The following is a 25,762-nucleotide window of genomic DNA, read 5'->3' as shown; positions in this document are numbered from 1 at the left end:
AACTGATCCTATAAGAGAGTGAGAGGTGGGGAAGAAGGAAGACTTAAGAGGCTAATTATTATTGTCTTCGTAAAATGAAACAAAGTTTACATGAAAAACCTGGGGATAAAGAGTCCTTGAAAATTAAAGAAAAATTGATTACAAAAAGAAAAAAAATTTTTTTTTTAATTTTAAATTCAGTAGATAGGTTCAGTGCTGTAAAGATCATGGCCAAGGATACTGTTGGTGATTGTACCTGTGATAGCAGAAAGCACACTAGAGGTGATGAAGGACATGTTAGTGTCTTCCATCTGAAGAGCTGAGTGTCAAGTTCAGGGGAGAGGAGACTCTGCAAACACAGATTCCCAGAAAGCATCCCAGGCAGGAAGAGAGCATGCTTACCTATTGAGAGGGAACTATTCCGGCCTAGGAACTTCGGAGCAAACACCATATGCTAAAAGACAATGGAAGAATTCCTTTCTAAGGACAAATCATTTTGAACCTAGAAGTCTATGAAGGGCCAAACCACTATCAATCAAGTATGGAGGAAGAAAAAATTTTTTAGATATACATGGATACAGAAACAAATTACTTTTTGAAAAATTACTTAAGCATCTACTCCAGCAAGAAAGAGGAGGAAGAAGAAGAATCCAGGAGATATTTATTCAGGCCTGGTTAAATTTCCCCTTCCTGATCACATCTCCCCATTCTTCCAAGGTCACTCACTCAGGATGTCCATGACAGTATCTGCCTTTCCTGGTGCTTTTTGGCTTGGAACCCACGTCACCATTCTAGTCAGAAGCCACATTTTAGTGAATCCATCCAACTGTAATTTCAGGCATACTTCCAGAGAAGACAGTCAGATGTCCCACAGTATCTTCTGACAGGAGTTGTCAGCCAGGCTGGTTTTGTAGAATCGTATCCACCTACAGTGGAATACTGAGTTGTGTCAGGTCTGGATGTTATTCTGACAGTGAAGTAACAACAGGAAAACGTAATGGTCCACAAAAGGGCCTTGAGAGGCAGAAACCCTACATTGAATATCACCTTCCCCATCTTAGGACCTTATGCAGATGAACACCGGTTTTTTCATTGCTGCCGTGGGCAGTGTACCTACTTCGCTCTTGGGAGTGCACCTTTGCAAAGTCCAGCAGTCCAGGGCCAGTCTCTAGATTCCATCAGGAATCCATCATATTTGTTGTACTTGTCACTGGTGAAGAAAAGGAAGCAAGAGGACAGAAATTTTGCATGGATTTTTTCCATGCCGGGCACTATTGTTTCTGTCACCTGTGTGCAGCCCTCATGGGTCAGACACACTAAACCCATGCCCGACCCCCAACAGCATTCCCTCTGTTGTGGTGGGAGCGGAGCTCTGCAGGACCAGCCGGATCTCCGTGGGCACCGGGCTCCTAGGCCATGTCCCCCCGACTCTTTATTCCCACACTGCCCCATTTTGGTCCGAGATGCCAGATACCTCCCTGTCCCAAAAGCGTGTCTTTGTTGGGTATTTGGCATGGTGACTGTGTTTTTATCCTCAGCAGAGCAATGTGTAGGCCTTTGTCGCAGGAAACCTTGCCCCCTCCTCTTCCCTCCCTCCCTGCGCTTCAGGCCCCCAGCGGTTTCAAAATATTAAAGCCTCCGGGAGGGTTGAGGCTGATTTTTCGGGGTTGGGGGCGGGGATCTCGATGTGTTTTGAGTATTGAACTGCCGTTGACATCTAAAGTCTCAACCATGCTGTTTTCCTCCACACTTCAGTAATCAGGACATCCAGCAAACCCATAAAAAACCAAACTAATAGCATGAATATTCAGTGACCTAGAATACTAATTATTGTCATGAATATTAATGTGATCGGACTTGCTTTTTCCTCTCCTCTTTCTCTCCCGTCCTCTTTCTCCCTCTCTCCCTCTCTCTTTTTTTCCACTTAGCCGGCTCTAAAGATGGGTCATAATGAGAGCATTTAAGAGGGAGCGCGCTCTCCGCCGTGACAGGGACTGGGGTAATAAGGAGAGCTTGATTAACGCGGTGCACTTGGGGGAGAGATGAGAGGCTTCACGTGGGCCTGTTCGGGGGAGGCAATGAGACACCGGCGGCTCTGTTGCTGCTCCCGGAGATTAATGAGGCCTAAGAGTGCATTAGGAACAGTGACAAAGGTTTGATCTAATGGGCTCAGCCATTTTTCCTTTGAGTGACAGACGCACAGAAGTAATTGGCTGTGCAGAATGGCAGCTCATTGGCGGTACTTAAGGATACATTATCCCCGTTGTGTGGCCCGCAGAGGCTGTTTATCAAAACTGCTCACACTGCAGACGCCGAGCCGCTAAGCTGCTGTTACAGTCGTAATAGCTATGAAAAAATAAATAAATAAATAACGCAACATCAGAATTAGATCCGTTGTCTCCTAGAAACAAAGTTTTTCTTTGTTTAGTTTCAAATGGTCTAGAAAACATTTTAATAACTCCAGAGTCTGCTCTGGGCACAGAGGGAACCGCATGGCTCATGTGTGTCTTCTGGGTCGTGGGCCTCCCACAAGGGAGGGGACCACCCCCCTATCCCGACTGCTTTTCGCTGTGTTTCTGCCTCAGTCACCCCTTCCTGTCGCACACTTTGGACTTTGTTTGCCACGTTAGTCTGATTCATAAATCGGGTCCTTTTCCTAAACACCCATCTAGCCACTTGGTAGAACGCTTGCAAATAAAAGCCTTACTGGTTGAGAATTATTTTGCTAAAAAATAATAAATAAATTTTAGCCAAAAAATTGATTTTTTGCTAAAAAAAAAAATAATAATGATAATCTCCTTCCACAAACCAGGGTTTACTTGGAGTAGATTTGATGGCTTTTTAATAACTCATTATTTTTAGGGAAAGGAAGAAATATTTGGGGGCATTTCTTTCAGACCCAAAACATCAGGAAGTGTGCTAACTCTGTAACTAAAAGAGACACTAAAGTTACTACTCTTCAGAAGAGTTGCACCATCTTCAGCTTTTGTGAGAAACACATTCTTATTGCTAGCTGTTTCTGTGTTTAGATGTTTCTACCACTGAGGTTTAGGCAGATTTCTGTTCTGTTGTTTCCATCCTGAAACTGTAAGCTCTTTGAGATGGAGACCATTGCATCCTTTTCTTTGTTACCCTCTCCTAGTTTCGTGACCTCACAGTTATTTTATCATTAAGCATCTCTGCCCAGGAGAACTATAAGGGATGATCATTGAGGCTAAGCACTGTTTGCTTTCTTTCGATGCAGCACTCCATGGGCAGAACCGTTGGGGAGGAATTCAGGGATAAATCAGAAGCATGCTTTCCAGTTTAAGGAAACCTCCTTCAATTATTTGAACCCTAAGTGGGGTGGTCTCTTCTGAGAAGATGACAAAAGCACCTTGATCTTGATGATTTCCATTTAAAATACTCGGGATACTGAGCTATCTTTCACTCTGGGGACAGATATTCCCGTAAGTAAATAAAAGTTGCTTTAGAAACTTTGTTCCCCCTTTCAGAAAAGTGCACGTTTGGTGAAGAATAATGTTTTGGCTGTTCCCGTGATGCTTTCAGCACCAGCAAATGGTCTGCATGGGAAGAGCTGGAGGAAAGAGGGTCCCTGAGAAGGACCTCGTCCTTCAGGAGGGTGGCTGAGTGCTGTCTGGGGCCCGGGGAAAGAGCCATTCTGTGATCGAGCCAAGCCCATGACTGGCTTCCTTGCTGCATGCCTGCTCCCACTCAGGCAGGGGTGTTTTCAGAGTAGTCATGACGTTCACCATATCCAAACCAGGTGGGCCTGGTGTTTGGTAGTTACCGCTTATTAAGAGAACATTTGTCTTTCTGGAATATTCTGGGGAGTGGTAAAAGGCCCACCTCCACACCACAGCCATGATTTCTTTATAAGAGCTGACCTCGTAGGACCGGAATAGAGGGAAAGAAGTGAGCACTTCTGAGCATAAGCCTACATGACTGCCACAGTCTCCTTCCTGAAGAGGATAATGAATGTACTGACAGCCAGAGAAACCTGTTCTCAAAATGGATTTTGGGTAAAACACCTATTGTGTATATCATATAAAGGAGAAAGAACATTTTCAAGACAGAACTGTCATCAAGTGCAAAAGAAGAAACTCAATGTTGGATGTAGTTGTTAGGAGTATAGTACCAAATTACAAAAATAGAGGAGAAGACACAGGCATCTTGGGCTTTATGTGTTACAAAACATGACTATGTGAACATGGTAATCATATTTTGTTACTTAGATTTTATTTATTTATGTGTCAGAGAAGGAGAGAGAGGGCAAGCCTGGGGAGCTGCAGAGGGAGAGGGAGAAGCAGACTCCTTGCTGAGCAGGGAGCCCAACACAGGACTCGATCCCAACACCTTGAGATCGTGACCTGAGCCGAAGGCAGATGCTTCACCGACTGAGCCCCCTAGGCATCCCTTAAAAGAAAATCCTTAGTTTTATTTTCCTTTTGTGCAATGTTGCTTATACTTTGTTATCACTGCATTGCTATAAACTCATTCATGTAGCCCATACAAGTAATGGGCAGTAGGCAGGCAAGCCCGATGTATGTACTATGTGAGTAAACACCTCAGAGTCTGTAGTAACAGGTGTTCCTGCCCCTGATAAAAGTGGGCAAGAAAGCGCGGGCATTGTTTTCACAGTGATGAGTGTGGCGCCGGAGAACTGGGAAGACATGGACTTTGTCTTTGGAGTAAATATATTTGGACTGATTTCTGGATATAATCCCTTAAAGTGAGCGCCTCCCTTCTCATGTGCTTAATATTTTCATCTTGAATTGTCCCGAACACCAGATTTATATCCATCTCCAGGATGCAGTGGTGGCCCGGCTGTGGCACGTGAGCAGGCCCAGGGCTTTTCCAGCTCCTCTTTCTTTCTGCACATCTGGTTGTACTATTCATCCACTGTTAGCACCATGTCCCAGGCCCATGGTTTCATTTCTTCTTTCCCTTTATAAATTGTGCCTCTGATGGCTTGGATGGACCTGGTTGTAATCCTTTGGAAATTCTGGAAGACCTGGAGTGGTAGGAGTGTTGTCACGCTGTCCCAGCACTAAGCACTGCCCAGGTCCATACAGCAGATGCTCAGGATGCCTTTGAGAGCATGCATGTTGGCTCATGCATTGTGAGGACGACTGTAATAGCCGAATGCAGGTGTGAGCAAGGGACACATGAGGAGACCCCAGCACAAGAAAGATGTAAGGATGACATTCATACCTTTTTAGATTTTAAAGGCAAACAAAATTAGCATTATTGGCATTTTAAGCTTTTAGTAAAAAATAAACTAGAGAGAAAAGGAAAACTCACCATTGGTGAAATTAATAACAGCTTATATCCACAGAGGCTTTGTGGTTTACAAAGTGCTTTATACAATTTGATGTTTATATAAATCAGCCACATGGGGCATATTATTGTCATCATCATTAACGTTATATCCATTTTACAAATCATGAACTGAATTGTTTTCAAGATGTCCAGGTTCCATCATCTTTTGGCCAGTGGCCTCAGCAAATCAGCAATATATGCCACAAGTCAAAAAGACATTAATGCTATTGGACTGAGTAATGATTCTTCCAAGATTTTATCCTAAGGAAGAGTCTTAATAGAAGATGTCCTTTGCAGTTTTGTTTACTCCAATGAGAAATTGGAAATGAAGCTATCCAGAAGTAAGAAAATAGCAGTATGAATTGTCTGCCTTAAATCAGCAAGATGTCATATATCTAAAATTATGATGAAAATAATGGAACACATGAAAAGGATTAGAAGCCATAAGAAAGAAGTGTAATATAAAATTACATCATTCCTATGGCCATTACAAAGAAGAATCGATGCTCATGTTCAATAATGAGTTGATCTGTTACATGAGATTCTGGAAGTCTTCTAATTGACAGCATTCGTGCAAGGTAAGTTTTAAAGACATTGATACAACAAGAATGATTCGGTGTTTTTTTTCCTTGGACATCATAATCAGAACAAGGAGAAATCCAAGCAAAATGAACTATTTCTGCTTTTTAGGAAATAGGTGGGAACTGGTCCCAGGACTGTAGTCCTGAGTGTGGCCACACTGTTGTAGGTAGTAGCAAATACATCCACTGTGACCACCGGGTCTGGGCTCCATACATTCTCTCCTCTCTGGTCAGCACATATGGGCTTATATCCCAGTGAAGAGGTGCACCGCGATTCCCATCTCAGTAGTGGACGTGTTGAACGCACTCTAACAAAACAAGTGTCAGTTTATAACAATGCAGAATCCCGGACGCCTATGTCTTTAAGATACTGAATGTGTCCTTGGAAAAAATCCTCTTAGCCTCAAGTCCTGGATGCCAAAAAGGAGGGCAGATTTCCAATGCAAATAGTGCAGCGAACGGCCCTGCTCATAGGCACTTAAATCATCCGTATCTCACTTTTTATGGTAGTGTTGTGAATTATATTTCTTTTTGGGTTTATAATTGGAGGACGAACAGATGGCAAAGGCCTATTTTGAAGTGGTGTGGCCATTATAGTAGCCTCAGTCGCCCTGCTCCAATTCCAGCAAACTGGCCGACTTGCTCGTGCTCAGTGGGGGCTGTGCTTCGGAGGTTTGCAAGGCGGCCTCATACCCCAGACTCCTCTCACATTGGAGGCCAGGTAGGAATGAGAATCCACCCCCAAAACCGATCTGTTTCTCAGTGTGAGGCCTCCGAGGATCAGGGAAAGCTCCTATCAATACTATGCTGTAATTACGATTTGTTTTTAAAAAGGTATAAAATCCCACAGTAGATACCAATGTCTGCATTGTACTGGGGCCTTTGTATACCCCTCTCTGCGTCGTGCTCCCCTCATGCAAGGCACAGGTCTCTAACCTACTGGCAAGCACTGCTGCTCTTCTACAAGCTACTTTACCAGTAATTCAAATGCCAAATATTCCTTTTCCACTTTAAGCTTTTGAGAAGGCCAAGCTGTGTTTGTGAAAATGAACTAAAACGGAAAGTGCAGTGAGCAAAATTTTGTATTTTACAAGACATAATTGTTGATGAACCTTTATTTGAATGCTATGAAAAGCCTTATTTCAGAGTATATTTTTAAAAATCAGAGCAAGCTATTTTTTATGTAATAAGCCTATAGCTTAAAAGAGGCATTCTGTCTTTGATGGCATTTGGTGGATGAAAACAGTCGTGTTCAATAGAAAACCAGCATCTTTTTCATGCTCGTTTGAGATCAGTTCAGGCAACATACTGATATTCATTCAGATATAAATGCCATAGTCACTTTGAAATGCAAATTGTTTTAAGAAAAATAGCATATGGTGGAGGTAAGTACCTTTTCAAATCAACTCTTACACTTTAGGGATAGAAGTAAAGCTAAAATTATTCTTTGGGAAGAATCTGGCGCTTTTGACACATGGAAGCTGGGCTAATCAGGGCGGCCCATAAGCACACACATATCCATATCAAGGAGATGGCGCTGAGACTCCATGGATTAGCATGGTAATGTAGCCGCCCCCTGCTAATCAAGGCCAGCAGCCAGCTGATCCGGAGATAGGGTGTTGGAGGAAGCACTCTGTCTGAGTTCAGAATGGGCCAGGTAGTCGACTGTGTATATCCCGATATTTGGGGAAAAGATACTGAGACAAACAACAAATAGGTCTTTTCATGACTCCCTTGCTGTGGAAGCAACAGCTCCTACTGTGAAGGGCTGGGCTCCTCTTTGAGACTTCATATTGGTGCCCCTGTCTCCTCTCCCCCACCCCAACTCTGTCTCTCACACTTGCTGACCTGACCTCTGTTTCCACAAACTCTTCAGATGACCCATTTTTAGCTTTTTTGGGAGGGTGAGATACATTATATCAATAGAACACACACAGAGAAAGTGCAAAATCCTGGTAGCTAAGTGTGTAGGTGGCCCGTCCTCAGGTTGGGAAGCAGCAGGTGGCCGCCAGCCCGTGCCTATACACACGCGTCTGAGGGTGGTTGCTATCCCATTGCTCTCTCCTAGGACTGGTTGCTTGTGGATGGTGAACTGTTGGGTGGGGTCACAGCCATTGGTGCTCGAGTTGGTCTTCTCCACACATCCTGTCTGTGAAGTTCGTCCTGTCGTGGCCATGTCAGCATCCGTCCTTCCTGCTTGTGGTGTTCCACCATATGGGCATACCACGGGGTGCCTGTGGTGGGGAGATGTCCTCCTTTGCTGGTTCGGGGCTGTTCCGAGGAACACCACTGCGAATATTCTTGTACAGGATTTCTGGCACAAGTGTTAGGCACTTGTGGGACTAACATTGGACTGAGTGTGTGACTTCCATCAGACTGAGGTGAAAAGGGAAACAGGAATCTGGGGAGAGAGGCTCTTATTGGACATCAGGTGAGTCAGAAGAGCGTTTGGGTAGTCCCAGGATTGCGTGAGATCCCTCTTTCCACACTTTTCTGGAGGGGGGTGGTCTCCATTTCCAAAATCTAAAATAAATCTGCAACGTTTCATAAAGTCTCTCCCACACCCTTCCAGGGGCTGTTCTTCCTGCCCCTCAGACCTTCCTATGGCTCCTATATTCCTCGGCCTTGTGTTTTGGGCACACACGGGCTTGTCCAGTCAGATAGACTTGAGTGTCATATCTTGGTTCTCAGCCACACGAGTGAAATTCTGTAGCAAGATGGATGTGTGTTCGGATGAGGACCTGCTGGAGCCATTCAGTCTGACGGCCCAGAGAGGCCCCTCGGCCTAGGCACAGCCGCTCAGAGCTGCTCCGCATTTGAGGCTGACCCCGACTACGTTGAGAATAGTGTCCAGGTCCTCCCGTGTATCTCTATGGTCTTGGTCTTCCATGCTTGACTGCCAGGAATAGATCAGCTGTGGGCTTCTTTCACAGATGAGAACCCCAGATCCTCAGCCTTAATTAATAATATGTTAATGTGAAATGAATTACCATTCACTTGAAGATGTAGGCCTAGAGAACTTAGGAAATAAAGTGAGTTTAAGCTTAGCACCTCTCTTACTTGCTTTAGAAGCATTTTCAGAAGTGGTGAGAAGATCGCAGTGTGGTCACACGTAGGGCAGACTCTGCTGGGTGTGCATGTGTACAGTCTAGAAGCAGAGGCTGGTGTTGCTTGACTGGTGCCAATTCGTGACATTTTTTCAGAAATACAAATGAAATTATGCATTAGCCTTTTTTGGATGAGGGGTGTATATGTGTGTGTGTGTGTGTGTGTGTGTGTAAAAATAAGCATCAGAAATTGACATAAAATACCATAATTAGATCTGTAGAGTTATTTAAGATAATTCATGAAACATTTGGGGGTAGCTGGTTTCTTTGACTTATGGTTTCACTCAGAGCAAGTCGAAATGCCTCAGAGGGTAACCACTGGCCCAGGACTGCTCCCGCGGGGAGTGAGATGCTCCACAGGCCACAGTGAGCCACTGAGACTACTTCCATGGGGCCATGGAGCACTGGTTTGCGTCAAAGTTAAAACCTGTGTCTTCATGTGTTTACCTTTAAAGGCGAGGGCATGTCTGTGTTGATCCCCAAGCTATATATTTATGGCAAAAACGGGATTTTTAGCCCTTCATAATTTTTTTCTTACATACTAGTTAGTTGATCTTTTATTGTTTGGTGTTTAGAAAAATTTTAACTGACATTTAAAATTGAGTATATACGAGAGATTCGCTCTCTTGGGAGAAAATCAGAAACGTTTTACTTCTGAAACAAGATTGTTCTTCAGCCAATTTTTGAAAGATTTTGTGACTTGCGGTTAGCAAAGATGAGGACTGGGCAGGCAGGTGTGTTCTCTGGCTGCTGCACTGGCCATTTGGAGAGCACAGGCACAAGCCCGCTGCTGCCAGATGCTCTTCATTTTTTCAAATAATGCCAGAAACCACAGATTTTTAAAAGATCTCCCAGATTCTGCCTTTAAAAAGAAATCATTATGTACTCAGGAAAAATCATCTATGAGCTCAACCCAGACTCTAGGCCACAAGTCTTACCCATATTCATGTGGCCAGAACTCGGTCATGTAGTGTATCTTGAGTCCACAGTGGGGGGTTTGGTTTGATTGCAAGAAGGAGAGCCTCACGCACTGCAGGGCCCTGAGGTTGGGCTTCCTGAAGAGCTCTGCCCACCTGCTTTGGGTCTTGCGCTGAGTCGGCAGTCACACACCAGGAGCACACAGTCTTGCCAGAAGTTTCTTCACAGGCCCCAGTGGGGTTCCTTGAGGATCCCCTCAGGAGCCAAACCCCAGAGATGCTCCCCAGCAGCTTTATACATTGAACGTGCTATGCTTGAAAGTTCACTTGACAAACAGCTGGAAGCTTGAGGACTAGGGGACCCGCTGCAGACACATGGCCAACTCTGTCACATGGGTTTCCTACAGTGTGTTCATTTCAAGAAACCTACTCCTCTCCTTCCACAGTGGCTATTTGGCCTGGACATGAAGAGTTTGTTGACCTAAGACGAGCTCTTTGTCGGATACCCCCATTAGGACACTGCACGTGTTCCTGTCCCAAGTTCAGACTGAGCAGGCTGCACTGTGTGCAAGTGGATATCCTAGGGCTTCTGCTATGTGTAGTCAGGGACAGGTACACTTGGGAAACTCTGCCTTTCAAGGGAAGTGTGTCAGGAGGTTTTTAGGCTGGTTGTCGTCTGGGAGCCACTCCCCGGAAGGGAAGCCACACTGTGGGCTTAAGTGTCGTCCTGGCATCATTGGCTCGAAGACAGACAGTGAAGGTGTTTGGGTACTTGTGAGCCTTGCCCTTGTGTGCCTCAGGCTGGTGTAAGAAGAGGTTTTGTGGACAGAGTGCACGCTTGATCATGACTTGTCACCGGTGTGATTGGCCCTCACAGAGAGGAAAGAATCATCTCCTCAGCGTTTTTGCCAAACGGCAGGTGTGCCCACAGGCAGTTAGGCTTTGGGGCTGGGGGTTGCTGGTTCAGCGGTGAGGTCACAGCTTGTGTGGATCTTCTCGTGGTCCTCTCTGTCCTCTTTCCAGCTTTTTTCTTTGCCCTGCCATAAAAGTATTAGCAGTGTCCTCGGGCCCCTATCTGCCGAGAATTCATGTGATGAAAGTAGAAATGGTTTTGAGGTCTTAGGGTAGGTGGGGTTTGTCTTGAATGTGGCTCTGAGTGTAGGTGTGTGAGATGAGGATCCTCCCAGGGAAGAGCAGGCCCAGGGTCTGAAGGTGTGGGCACCGGGGCCGGTGGAAGTGCCACAGACATCACTGGGGCAAGGGGAGGGGTGCCCCAGAAAGTCTCAGGGACAGCCAGCCCCAGGTGACCGCCCATCTCATCCCTCTCCCCACTGGTTGAGCCTAACAGGAAGCCAGTGGTTGTAGCCTAAATGGGTGCCCTCCTAGGAGAGCAGGGCAGGGGAAAGGGATGGTGGGAAGGTGGCCAGCAGACACCTATATGGACATAGGCTGCAGGGGGAGAACCACACTGCACTGCCCAATGGGAGTACCTCGTCCGCACCCCCAGATGGTGCCCTGCTGTGGGTCTGAGCCCCGAAGGAGCATGTGGTCTGTCCCTGATTGCCACCCCCACTGAGCATGAGCTGCTCCTCTGTGTCTGAGCTGCCAGATGCCCGGCCTTTCTCCCCAGTCTGCCATGGGGATCAGCCCCCAAGTGGGTGCAGGAATCCTAGCCAGCAGCATCAGTCACAGTGTGTGCTTACAGGATTGGAGGGCCTGAGTGGGCCCAAAAATCAGCACCTCCGTGGTAGGAGGGAAATAGCTAAACTGGCTCAGACCCTGCAGCCAGACAGAACCAGGAGCGGGCTCCTGACCTGCAGTCCTGCATGCTGCCTGAGGACACCTTTGACAGCAGGCGTCTGAGGTGGCAAAGAGCTCCAGTTGTCGGTATCGTGTTCGTAGTGATTTCTGGGTATCCGAGCTTCAGCAGGTGCCCCCAGGATGTCATGTGTGCCCGCGTTTCCGAAGGAGGGTCTGAAACAGCAGGAGCTAGGGCAGGGCCTGGGGGTCTGCGTTCCTAACGAGCTCCTGGCCGAGCACTGGTCTGAGAACCGCACTCAGGAGGGTCTGGGTCCGCCCATGCTCCAGGTCCTGAGGTGTTGCTTTCAGCTTTTTTCTGGAAGTGGGTAGAGCTGCCTGGGAATAGTTTTCCTCTGTGACATTCAAAGTATTCCCGGTTCAGATAACAGCATAAAATCGGTATCCCCTTTTAAAGTAGAAATATACTTTTTGAAGCATCTCATCTCTGTGGACCACTTGTTTGTTGCATGGCTCACGTAGGCGTTTCAGTAGATGATCTTGGGATCGCAGTCCAGTTGGTTGTTGGTAGCAGAGCCCCAGTTCCCACATCTTGATGGCTCACCGGGACCACCAGAGTTCTGTGGGAAATGTGCATTCTCTCCAGCCCCAGCCCCAGCCCCAGGCCTTCGGAATCAAAATACAAATATTCTGAAGCCTTTGTTTTTTAAAAGTTCCATGGGCAGTTCTGGTAATTGGCCATATTTGGGAACTACGAACCCAATCTATGCACTTAAAATCTTGTGCTATGAGAGCCTTCTATTAAAACAATTTGAACTTGATTGGATCTAAACTAACATAAGCAGGAAAGTCTAAAACAAAACAAACCTGATCTCTCTGAAGATCTGCATCGAATACATGAATTTACTCACAGACAGTAGGATGGCCGCACTTTAGAGAAAGGCTCTGAGTCATGATTTTGAGTTTATAGTTGATATGACCAGGAGATCACTCGTTCTGATGTTGGGCTCCTGATCGCTGTCATTCCACACACATTGGGACTGTTCCATAACCGCCCCATGTGCTGAGCAGTGGCGAAGGCTGTCTTTCCTCTACTGGGCCTCTTCGGGGTAAGAGTGAGCTAACCTGGGTTAAGTGTGCATGTCCTCCAATGTCTTGTCTAGGAGCTTCGATTCGTGTTGACCATAAAGTAGAGCTTCACTGTAAAAGTTGGCTGCCATTTGTGATCATTTTCCCTTCCATCAATACGTGGACACAGTGGGGGCTCCTGTAGGGTTCGTCTTGCTGGGACTGAGGCTTTGCCCAAAAGTGGGTTTTCCATCTTCACCTCTGCCCCCACCTAGAGATGGTGTCGCGTCGGCGTCTTTTTGTTTAGGATTGTGTTGCGTGGTTAGGTTCCTTGGCAGTGTGCCAGCAGGCTCCCTAGGATCTGTTCCACCCTTGCTTTCCTCTTGAATATTGTTCTGTAGGATGCATCCATCTTTCACGTAGGCAGGATGCCAGCTGCTCTCGGTACCGAGGTCCACCATGCGCAACCACGTGGGCGTCTCTACTGACTCGTGCTGGCTTCTGGGGTCTGCAGTCCGAGGTGGTGTTCACCTGACTTGTTTATTCCTAGGGAATGTCACTAGTGCATCTGGGTCTCAGATGGCCAGCGGCATCAGCCTGGGCTCCTTCGGCAGCCGGCCGGACGGTATGCAGCAGCGCTCCTACTCTGTCTCCAGTGCCGACCAGTGGAGTGAGGCTACGGTCATTGCAAACTCAGCCATCAGCAGTGGTAAGAGAGGGCGCAGGCCCCCGGACCCGTGCCCCCCTCACGGTCCTCGGTGTGAGCCAGGGGCCGGATGTGGCTCCCTGGTCATCCGTGCTCACTCTGTGTGCAGGCCCTATGGGGCAGCTTCATGAGCTGGGTGTGTGTCACCTTTCATCTGCAGAGCATTTGGTCCTTGACAAAGGTTTCACTCACATCCTCCCATGTGGTCCTATCAGGGAGGAGCAGATTGCCTGCCAGGTTTGGAAAGCAAGGCTGCACACACACGGTCCCATGACAAGGAGGCGAGAAATAATTATAGCCAGTATCCCAGTCACACTTTCCCTGAGACCCCACACCCATACTTCAAGTAGCACTGCTGATGTTCCATTGTCGGATGTGGGGTGTGTTTGCTTTTTTCATCAAAGGAAAACACAGAATTCGTTCTCCCTATTAGTTTTCCAAAATTCCTGATGCACCTTCTAAATTTGGAGAGTTCCCTGTCACCTTTTTTTTTGATGAGTGTGGGCAGCCTTTTGGGAGACGGGTGTGGACGTCAGAAGCTGCCCTGATGTCTGGGCGGAATCGTAACTGATGTGCTATCGAGGCCGCCTGGCTTTACAGCAGCGCACTTTGCCTGTGGCGTTCTATCTACGGCCCGCTCACCGGTATTTAACGGAATTCCCACTGTTGTATGTCGTCTATCAGACAGGGGTTTAAAGTAATTTTAGCATAATTTGTTCTAATTAAAAGATTCAGCATCAGGTCTTCCCTGTAGACCCACCAGCTGCTGTAGCAGGACGTTTGCTGTGGGTAAACATCGTCGTTATTTCTAGTTGCTTCCATCTCTGTGGCCAACCCTGCCAAGTGAGGGTTTGCAGTAAGGACAGCTCCAGACTGGTTGCTGAGGAGAAGTGGAGTCCATCAAGGCCACACCCAGGGGTGCCATGACAGTGTGGGTCTGGAAGGGTGGGTGGCATGGCATGTGTGAACAGAGCATGGCCCCTGTGCCCAGCACACACCTGCCTCTGGGCCCCCTTCCCCACCCAGAGGAGGATGCTTTGGCAATCGGTGTCCCCTTCTGCCTCTTTAGGGCTTTACGCCCATTGTCTCAGGTCCTGCGATGCCCAAGGACCCCAGGAAAGCGGGTTCTGACTCACTGAGACAAAGCACCTGGAGTTTGGTCCCTTGGAAAGTGACATTTGAGTGTTCACCTCTGTTGCCTGCCTTTGGAAGGGCCTGTGCTGGGTCAGCACCTGAACCACCCACATGGTGGCCACAAGCCTGTCTGGTCCGAAGCATGGGTGTGCTTCCCTCCTTGTGTGGTTTGGGTGTGAACACAGCACCTGGTCCGGGGTGGCTTCTGTCGCCGAGTGTCTGCTGCTGTCATTACAGTGAGCAAGCAGTTCACATAATTACTGCATCATCAAGGTGCTCTTTCAGTATCGCTGGCCAGCCACGGTTGGCCTGTGGCCGCCTTTCTGCACAGATGTTTCCGGAGCCTGCTGTGCACACTGCCTTGGTTCCTCCTGGTCAAATGGGGACCTCTTAGAACTTTCCTCCTCCCAGTTCACTATGGATCCACTACCAGGGCCTGAGGAGGGCAACAGCATTGGAGTTCTCCTTATGTTCTATGGGAGTTATATTTGGGAAGAGGGGGGGACAAAAGAGCAGGTTCTTAAGAAAGACCTCACCCCCAGTCTTTGCCTCCCCTCTACTCAGAATGTTTTATAGGGGCGCCTGGCTGGCTCAGTGGGTTAAGCGTCTGACTTTTGATCTCATCTTAGGTCTTGATCTCAGGCTCATGAGTGCCAGCCCTGCATTGGGCTCCATGCTGGGGGTGGAGCCTACTTTAAAAAAAAAAAATGTTTTCTAGAAAAGGCATGGAAAGTGGCATATTGTCTAAATCTGTTCTGTGTAAGCCTTCCTGCTGCACACTTAGGTCTTTGATAAAGACTCACTAGGTCACTGTGCCCCCACCCCACATCATAGCTCTTTGCGCCCAGCTAGGCGTGTGTGCCACAGGCACTCCCCAGCACCAAAGCTTGGGACTCTGTTATTTCCAGACCATCAGTTTGGTTGGAAGTGGCATTGCACGGAAAGAGATGGCATTGGTCTCTACACACACATTTATAAAGTTCATGTAAGAGACGGTGCTTGCCTACATACAAATGGTGTTTTTATATTTACAAAGTGATTTCTCATCTGTTGACACCCTCGAGTGTCCATTCTTCATGTAACACGCTTGGTAAAACTCTTTAGACTCCCTGACGCCACAGGGCCTGAGCCCCAAACATGACACAGAAGGAGCTCCAGTCCCGCCCTTTGTGAGCCCTGTGCCATGGGACACAGAGAACCTGTAGGAAAGCCTGGGCTGAGATTGTGCAGGTAGTTGAGGGATGGACAGTCCATCAAGGAAAACTGAAAGAGAATCCAACTTGAACAATGCTTACAGACCCAGATGGGGGGTTTTTTGGTGCCAAACCACAAGAGGAAGTTATTATAAGCATTGAGGCAGTTTGGACAAGGGCTCAGGGAGAAGGAAAAAGGGAAATGCAACCACCAGGGAGTGGACGTGACATGAAGGGGCTGTTGGGAGCGTGCAAGGGGAGATGGGTGCAGACTGGACAAGAAGAGGTCAGAATGGCAACATTAATTAGCATCTTAATTTTAAGGCTTAGAGCTGGCATCACTTATATAGCAGAGATCTGGAAAGGCAGCAGAGCACTGCACAGAAGGAGGATTCTTGCAGTTTTCCTCGATCCTTCCTGCTTCTTCTATTTTCTGAGGGTTGATGGCATGTCACAACCAACATATAGTTGAAAAGGGAAACAACAGTGGTAATAATAATGAGAGATGATATTTATGGAGGTCTTCATGTGGCTGATCTCATTTGATCTTCAGGGAGTAGACAATGATGTTAGCTCTACTTGGTGGGTAGGGAGATGTGGGACCATATTGCTTGTCCAAATTCACCCTCTGAGAGGGGCCGGGATGCAAACCTGAGAACACGTCGGTGCTTTTTGAGATGTGCTTCCCAGACAAACAGTAGCAGTCACCGCCCCTGGAAATTGGTTACAGGTGCACATTCCTAGTCTCTTCCCAGACCCACTGACTCCGAGGCTCAGGGCTGGGCCCCAGCAACCTGTGTGTTAACAAACCCTCCATGGAACCGTGTCGCATGCTGACGTTTGAGAACCATGGCTCTGGGATCAGGCAGTGCCTGGGAGTTTGAGAGTCAGAGCCTGGATGGCTCCGCCAAGACCCGCCCAGTGGCAGCCTCATGTTCCTGGGATCCCTGGGTACTCTGGTCCACCTGGGCATTAAGAAGCCCTGTACCCACCTGCGGTGAGAGTAACATCCTGGCTTCTTGCTGCTTAGCACCATCCCTGCCTTCCGTGATCCATCAGGTCCCCAGACCCTGAGCAATTTTTAATGAACATCAGGGCATCAGGTCTGACAGGCGACTTCCAAGGAAACATGTTTATTGAATGGATTTCCAGACTTCAACTTGGGCATCAACATTCCCTGCCGTGTTGGAAAATAATCACCAAAGAAACAAATATAATTAATAGCTTTCTGTCATACTTTTTTCTTTTCAAGTTACAGTTGATACAAATCCCACTCTCTTTTTTTTTAATCATTTTATTCCCCCCTGCCTGGCCCAGGTATCTGGTTTGGATGTCAGAATCATAAAAGCTTACACAGCGCTAGCAGCAGGGACAGGGAAAGCTAAGCTGCTTTTGAATCCAAATGCCCCTGAATTGGTGAATTTGCCTTCCCATTGTCATACACTTTATTATAAAATGTAATAATAACAACATCAGGACTCAATTTTTCTCTGCCCCCTCATCCACAACTAAATTAAGACTTTGGCTCCGGAGAACTTTTGAAAGGCAACCCCTCTCTATGCACAGGTACCCTGAGGGGTTTCTCTCTTTTAAGCAGCTGTGAGCAACTCCTAATTAGATAGATTACTTTGTAGTGTGCAAAACTACCAAACAGGAGGTTCTGGTTAAATTAAGGGGGGAGGAGAAGAAGAATCCATTCTGTGAAATGGAATGCCCCACTGCTTTATGACTATTACTGTTGTAAGGTTTTACATTAAGTACCTGAGGTTTAAAATTAAATGTCTAATATAATTTGGCGTTGCTAACATGAGACCCGCATCTGCCCTTAGAGGAAATCCAGACAGCTCAGTTCGGGGTTTCAAATTGCTGTCTGCTGGCTCTCGAGCAGCACGGAGGATTGGGTCCCTCTTAGGCGAAGCGCCACATGCTGCTCGGCATAATTTTTTAAATGCAGAAACATATTCATCTTCAGCTTCAGCATTGGAAGAGGCTGTTCCCGTAGTACATGAAAAATTAATTTTTTTACATTTTTCCTCACTCTCCTAAGTGTTTGACAGAAGTAATTTTTGCAGCAAGAGGGAATAAAAACTGGTGGCTGTAAATTCCTGTCCTGCAACCTCTTGTGTAGATTCTTTATGGACCCAGAATTGATCTACATGTCAGACCCTGTTGTGGTTTAAACTGTTTATCACCGTAATGGCAGCAGTGAGCCTGTGAACACCAACTTATAATCCTGGGTGAAAGAAATTGTTGTTTGCAGTCAATGAAGGGGCAGCTTAGCTTTATTGATAGATTCAGGACAATTATCTCTGCAACAACTATTGGCTGAGAGTTTTCGTGAGTCTTATCGGGAGCCTGTGATTTTTTTTTTTTTATTAATCTTTTTCTTTATAGGTCGTTTTCTCTAGAAGCCTTATCCTAGAGTTTGCATTACTGAGGGTGTAGCAGGGGACACCAGGGGGTCGTTTGTACACACTTTCTTGTCATATCTTGCTCTGAGGCTAAATGCATTTTGAGATGCATCACACCTATGCCAGTGGACCCCCCACGTGTGTGTCTGAGTGTGTTCAGGCCAGGCAGGCCTGCCACCGTGTCTCCCACCAGTGCCAGCTTTGGGCCTCAACTGTTGGTGTCGCCACGACAGCCCTGCCCCCCACCCTCGGCTGTCAGGTGGTTCTGCTGGCTCTACCCCATCCCCCCCCACCCCGATTGCTCCATTCCAACAGTTCATCTTTGCTGCCCTGGCTGGCCATTACTGTGAATACTGCATTGCTTTCAGTGATTCTAAAGCATTTCTCTTCGACCCTAGAGGCTGGCCTGCCTCTACACCCAGCCAGCAGACAGCCTTGTCCTTGTGCACACACCGTGCTCAGCTTTCGTCGTGAAAGTCCGTGTGTGTATGCATGTGCGGTTGTGCATCTCCTTCCAACAGTTTAATCCTGCGTCCTCCTTTTGGAATCTACCAGAATCTGCTATTGGACCACTGATCCTGAATCTGAAGCCTTTAAGCTTTTTAAACCTTTAAATAGTTTGAACTGGTTTTTTTCTGTGGCTATTTTAATGATAGAGGCTAGACACACAAGTTTCAGTCCCGCTGGTTGTGTGCCCCACACTTCCCTCTGTCTTTCCCTTCCCAGGGGGCTGGTCCAGGGCCGGTCCAGGGATGGTCAGAGAGGGTGCTGGGACTGGGTGCCGGGATGTTTACAGTCTGAGCACTTTTTTCCTCTCCCTGGATAGTATGCTGACAATTTTGGCGTGTTGCCAGCAGGTGGTGGTAGTGTGACACAGCCACTCCGACCATGAGGCTTCATTTGTAGGAGGGTTTTTGCCAGGGAGGAAAGGAGAAGGTTAAGGTGGGAACTGCCTTTGTAGTCAGCGGCCTCTCTGTGTCCAGAGCTTGACATCTAATGTTCATTTTCTGAGAATCACTGTTGCTATTTGATAACTGAGGTTCAAAAAGGCTGAGAAACCCAAGACTCTTAATAATTAGCCAAAATTCAAACCCAGGTCTTTCTGATGCAGAAGCTTACAGTTTGCCCCTTTGCCTTTTTTTAAAAGGGAACGTGAATGCTTAATATTAAAACATTGTATCATGAAAGTTGTTTATCTTTATAAAGCTTGCTTTTAAAGAAAATAACGTTTTCCCTTCTCTGGTTTCTCCTGAACTTTTCCCTTTATCATCAGTTCCTCCCCGATCCTGGCTGGCATTCAAAAACCATTCCCTGGGGTTTGTCATCAACCTTCAGCTCAGTGCAGTGTTAAAGGGCCCGTGGGCTCTCATCTCTCAAAGCTGGACACCCCGTCTCAGCGGCTGAGGTCTGCTCCCCTCATTGGGCTGGTCGGCCTAATTAAAGGGATGACCCCAGTTCCCTCTGTGCTCAGAGCCTGCTTTCCTTTCTCTGCATGTGGCCAAGGAGAAAGCAGAAGCTTCCTGGGGTAACTGGCCACAGGGGGGAAAAGGTGTATTTTTTTTCTTCTCTCAATCAAAACGCTGTTACTTTGTACTTTATCTTCTTAGTTCCTTCCTGCCAGCTATTTCTAGCAGCAGGTGCTGACCAGAGAAAACATTGCCCCCAATATTAGAACAGGGAGCCGTGGATTTCATGCTTGAAGGCCAGCAGCTCTCATTTTGCCTAGCAGAAGTCTAGAAATCATTTTAAACGGATGGCAGAGAGAGATACTCTTGTCAGTTGCTGTTAATACCTGCCGTGAGTCTCTTAGCCCTCTCTGGCCCTTGGTATCTTCTTCTGGACCACTGGTTCTCAACGAGGAGTAATTTTTCCCCTCTCCTGGAGGTATTTGGCCATGTCTGGAGACATTTGGGGTTGTCGCAGCTAAGGATCAGAGGGGTGTGCTTCTGATTTCTAGTAGCAGAGAAGCTGCTAAATTCAGCGCCACAGGATAGCCCACCCGACGCAAGAAGTGATCCTACCTAAAAATGTCATTAATACCAAGGTTGACAAACCCTAATCTAGACAAGACAACTTCAGGTCTCTGGTCCTTTTTTCCAGCCATCGGTCCCTCGTGAATTAAATAATCCTTCCTGAAGAGATGGAAGCTTGGATGCCTCCTTTCTGGAGGGAATTCCTGCAGCCAGCCCCAGGAAGTGTCTCGTCCCTTTGACTTTGAGGGACTTTGACTTTGAGACTTTGAGCTTACCCCCAGGCAGAAGCCGGAGGTTGTCGCTTCTACTCAGTCTTTTGCCCTCACCAGCTCAAATGTTCCCTGGCATCCAGCAAACACTTGCTGCTTGCTGGGCATAAGGGCCCCCCAAGATGAGGACCTAGAATGATCCCCACCCAGCAGACCAGGGCTGGACTGAGTCTCAGGTGCCCAGAGCGCAGTGCAGGGGAGGGAAGGCCCCAGCAAGCATGGGATGGCCTTGGCTGTTGGCAGTCCTGTGTGCCGCCTGTGTGAGGATGTGTGGACAACATCGCAGGCATCACATTGGTCCCCTTCCAATCTAGAGACCACAGAGTGAAACAGAGGGCTGATGGCCCAAATTCTGTTCAGTGAGCCAACTGTACAGGGCTGCAGTGGGGCGGCTAGTCCTAAACGGTGCTCACTGACATAGCTTTGTCCTGAGAGAATGGGAGGCCTCGGACCACCTTCTGTGCTCACCTCCCCTCAGGTTCTGTCGTGGGAACCCCTCTCCAGTAACCTACATCAGATAGGGACTGAGAACTGGGAGAATGGGAACCTCATAAGCCTGGCTGCACATCTTAGGCTTCAGGATGCTTTTTAGAAATCCCAGTTCCCAGGGTTGAGGGCTGGCACCACAGTTCCTCTGGCCAGGGCTGAACCTGAGCACCAGAATGTTCCCCAGGTGTTTCGAACGTGCATCCAAGGTTGAGATCCACTCTTCAAGGGGTTGTGAAGTGTGCATGAACCATGGCTCTGATAAGAAACATGAGCCTTATTCTGTAGATCTCAGGGCACTGACTCCACAGTGCAGGAAGGATTGTTGTGACGGTTTTGACACAAATAGCAACAGATAACCAGACATAGCATACTGCGAAATGATTGGCTCCAACTTTTTCTTCTTGAATCTTCTTCTTTCTTATTCACCTGATGACTCTCTTTTACTTTTACCAAGGAAATAGGGGGAGATGCTCACTCACTCCCTATGCTCAGACCCACCCCTGCTGCATCTGCCCATCCCCGCTTTACCTACGATGCCCACGGCCTCTCTGCTTCCTGCTTGCACAAGGGATAAGCTGTCCCTGCCCTTGGCCAGCGTCCTCCCTTCCACCTCTGTACCCATCAGCTCTCCACGTCCAAATGACTCTGTTCCTAGGTTTATCCTGTCTCCTTCCTGTGCCCCCAGCTTTCCCCAGTCATCAGATCCTGCCTAGGAGCCTGCACACCTGCCCTGACAGCTCTCCTCCTGGTGCTGGCCTCAGCAGTTCCCAGGCCTACCAAGCGGACCACCGCTCTCCTTCTGAGCACACCTGCCTGAGGCAGCTTTCCATACTCCCTGTCCCCAGTGACTCCCCGGCCACTTTCTCTCTGACCTGTCCCATTCGTCCTCTCTCCCAGCCCTTCTGAAACACTGTTCTCACCCGTGGCCAGACCTTCCCCCTGCCAACTCCTTGGTTTCCTTCATAATCTCCTTGCTGGAAGCTCTTTTCTTGGCTTCCCCCATGACACATTCTCTGTGTTTTCCTGCTATTTTCTTGGCTATGTCTCAGAATCATCGCCTTCTCTTTCAGACCTCAGATCCTTGATGTTGCTCCAAACATAGTCTTCTCTCTGCACCTTACACACCACCCCCCTTCCTCCGAGTGGTCCTAGCCATCTATCTAGACACAGAGGACACCCGAGTTCTTACACCCCACTGGACCACGCTCTGTTCTGTTGAGCACGTGTAATCAGCCACCTACCTGAAGGACTGTTGACCCACTCACACTTAGCATTTCCAAAGGGGACTCCAGACTTCAGTCTGCCATCCACCATCTCCTCCCAGGAGATCAGGCCACACACAGTTTCTCATATTCTTACCACACTGAATCAACTCATACGGCTGGTTCTTTGCACTCTCCTCCTGAGTGCACACCTGGTTGCCCGCCAATCTGCCTCTCTTGCCCATGGTTCCCACCACAGCTCTGTCTTGTCAGCCCTGTTTCTTCCCCTACCGTGTGTTGTTGCTTCCGAGAGGTTGGCCAGACTCATCTTCTAAAAAAAAACAAACATGAATCAGCTTGCCACGCCCCCCGCATGACACTGTGGTGGCTTCCTCGCTGCGCACGGGCTGTGTTCCTGATGTTTTATTTCTGGCTGACAAGGCCCCAGCTGGTCTGGCCCCTGATGTTTCTTTATCCCATGCCCCACCTGCCCCTCCCGTCTCCCTGTCCTTGGCTCCTGCCCGCTGCTCTGCTCAGAGCTGGTTGAGCTTCTGTGTGTCCGTGTCACCCCCAGTGGCTCCTCTGTTTCCCCTCCAAGCCTGCCCATATTGCCTTCTCCTCTTGGTGGGACCTAGCTTACACCGTGTGCCTGCCTGTTTGTTTCCCTGCCCCAGCCACTTTCTAGCCAGTAACTGTGTGGGATTGTGTGAAGTCATCCCTTCTTGTTTTCTTATTTGTCTTATCTTGCAAGAAAGTAACTACACAAGGAGAGAGTCTTCAGAGTCTTACTGTCTCCATCCTTGAGTGCCAGAGGCCACGCCCTGCACACTGTCCCAGTGTCTTCTCCCCAGACTGCTGGTCTCGCTCATGATCCTTGAATGAGCACACGTGGACAGGCACCAGAACACACCAGGAAAGTACATGCCCCATGTGACGCGGCGGCATGGTGGGCTGGCTAAGGCCTCTGCCCATCCCATGATAAAATTCATTGAGTTTTTAAGATTTCTCTTAAACAAAATGCTTGGCATGGTGCTCCAAAAACTATTTACTAGCAGAGCTGGTGTCCCTCAGCTAGGACAGAGTATGTTGCCAGGACTTACCATGTGCCAGCAGGGGACGTTCACAGCGGGCTGTCGGAAGCACATTGTGCATGTTTTCAGAGTTAGTTACCAGTTAGAGTTCACAACTGAATTTCCTGCCTTTAATTATCTCAACCCTTTCTGGAATCACAAGCAGAGTCAGTGCTAAATTAAGGAGGAATAATCTAGATTAGGTGCACTTCACAGCAATTATTAAATTTTCTATTTAATTTCATGTATTTCACAAATATTTATTGACCACTTACCATGCTCCGGCTGCTTCCCATGCTCCCTGGTAGGAGCTCAGGGATCCACACAAAATTCCTGGTCTGTGGAGGGAAAGGGAAAAGAGACGGGGTATCATTGAGTGAACACATTGAAATAGGCTTCGTCAAGTGGTGAGAAGTAGATTGAGGGTAGAGGGTGGCTAAGACATGTGTGTTTGATTCCGAAATCAGGTCTGGAGTAAATGTATAAATTACTAAGTATTTTTCCAACAGAAACTGTGAAAGCAAATTATGCATTTGTTCATTCATTCTTTGAGCAAATACACACCAGCATTTTACCATGTAGGTCAGTGCCCTATTTGTATTTGAAGGTGGCCCCAAGGAAGGCAGATTGATTCATTGGACCTTAAATGCTGGTAAGAACCGGTAGTCTGGAGGACGTATGTGCACCCAGTGCAGAGGGAAGAGTGTGTGCAAAGGCTAAGGCGGTACAAGGCATCATGGAGCACTATTGAATGACAAAGGGGAAGAGCGGGGTATGAGGCATGGAGGTTGGAAGGAGAGTTCAAGTTCTGTCATGAAGGATAAGAGCAAGAATCCTAGAAGGTTCAGCATTGACCCTGAACAGCTGGGTGCCCCTGTGATTTTCAGGAGGAGAGTGATGTGACTTTACAAGCTGCCTGTCTAGCCAGCAGGGGTCCTCATCTCACATATGGAGAGGTTGGGCAGAGGTGTGTTAGGAGAGGGGACACCCAAGTCCAGGCAGGTCACGATTCTCCGGGAAGTCTAGAAGTCTCTGCTGGAATTTACACTGAGACTTGCACTTCTCATCCCCTGGGTATTTTTAGTAACATCATTTCACATTGGCCTTAACCCTGTAACAATGTATTGTTAAACTTTTAAAGCTTCCTAAAATATAGAAGTCTAAAATTCTGTGAAATTATTTAGTGTTTTAATATTTTTGTTTATTGGTCCCTGCAGTTTTAATTGCCAACTTTCAATTTTAGAGTTTTTGTTTTGTTTTGTTTTTAAAGATAGAATCATTTACTACCCCAGTATCCAATCATCTATAGATAGAGCAATATAAAAAGATCAGTCAAATATATATGCTGTTACTCCAAATAGAAAGAAAACTTTGAGTGATCTTTTGTTTGCCACATTAAAACATCTGATTTTCTACTGTATGTTTTTAAGTAGTCTAGGACTGCTTTTCATGTTTTTTTTTATCACCCTTGAGCCAGGAAAATACTCATTTTGTATTTCTGTGTTTTGCTCAGGTTCTCATCCTGTGAATCAGGTAGTTTAAGAAATGTCAGTAATACTGTCTTCCTGGTGACTTTGTTCATTATTAGAATAAAACTTGATCAGATCTTTTTCAGTGTCTTCCATGTTCTTTACTATAGAATGTGTAAGGACATGTAAAAATGGAAAGACCTAAAGGGCTCAAAACATTTTAGGTACCAAGAAGAAAAAAAGGAGTGGAAATAAGAGTGGAGAAGGAGTGACTATAAAAATATAAGTAATTGTGAGTTGTTTGGAAGGAGATGGATCAGGTAGATAGAGTGGATGGATGGATGGATGGATGGACAGACAGATGGACGGATGGCCTGGTGGGCAGATGGGTGGGTGGATGGATGAGATAGGTAGACAGGGTGATGACAGATAGATAGAGGGACAGAGAGATAGACAGATAGAGGATAGATTGAGTGGAAGGGCAGAAGGATGAGATGAGTAGGTAGATAGGAGATAGATGGTAGATAGGTTGATAGATACAGTTGGCCGCTGTGTAGTGGTTGATCAGTGCCATCCTTAAACCCTCTGTATTTCCACCTTTAGGTTTTGTATATTGCTGTGGTTTTCATTCTTAAACTTCTTTCAATGAATATATATCTTTTGTTACATCTTTGCTTTATTATCTGACAGAAAAGATTATTAACAGAAAGTGATATGAATATTAATTATACAATGATACTAAAAATTTTATATCATGAGGAAACAGATGGTTATTTTAAATGACCTAAAATTTTATTCTTTTATATGAAGAAACATTTTAAACATACATAGTTATAAATGCTATTTTAATTGCTACATTATTTCTGCAGTGGGGTTTTTTAAATCTTACTACAGTTGCAGGGAAATGTTTCTGTTTATTGCAGAGTTTCTTAAAATGTATCTTATTTACAGGAAAATAATTGTAATTGTATTTGAGATCTAGTGTGGGGGCAGACATCGTCAATGAACGTGGCATGCGGTTACCCCACCCCAGCTTGCCATCTGGCATGGTTCGGGAGTTCTCCTCTCATGTGCTGGCTGGTCTGCAGCCTGTGGTTGAGCCCACAGCCTTGTC

At 47.0% G+C, this 25,762-nt stretch overlaps 1 protein-coding gene across 7 annotated transcripts in view; it reads left to right on the top strand.

The window, feature by feature from the left end:
• Nucleotides 1-25,762, top strand: part of AGAP1 (ArfGAP with GTPase domain, ankyrin repeat and PH domain 1) — a 505,804-nt gene that overhangs the window by 341,963 nt on the left and 138,079 nt on the right. For 5 of the 7 annotated variants that reach the window (XM_059167640.1, XM_059167641.1, XM_059167637.1 and 2 more), the window contains exon 12: nucleotides 13,283-13,441. The exons of the other annotated variants lie outside the window; for them this stretch is intronic. In XM_059167640.1, coding sequence (XP_059023623.1) covers nucleotides 13,283-13,441 — 159 coding nt within the window. The remainder of the gene's footprint in view (nucleotides 1-13,282; nucleotides 13,442-25,762) is intronic. 7 annotated transcript variants of the gene reach the window in all.

This window comes from Mustela lutreola, chromosome 3, assembly GCF_030435805.1.
Source record: "Mustela lutreola isolate mMusLut2 chromosome 3, mMusLut2.pri, whole genome shotgun sequence".
NCBI classification, from domain to species: Eukaryota; Metazoa; Chordata; class Mammalia; order Carnivora; family Mustelidae; genus Mustela; species Mustela lutreola.
The sequence above is the reverse complement of the archived record's forward strand: the minus strand, read 5'-3'. Positions and strand labels throughout refer to the sequence as shown.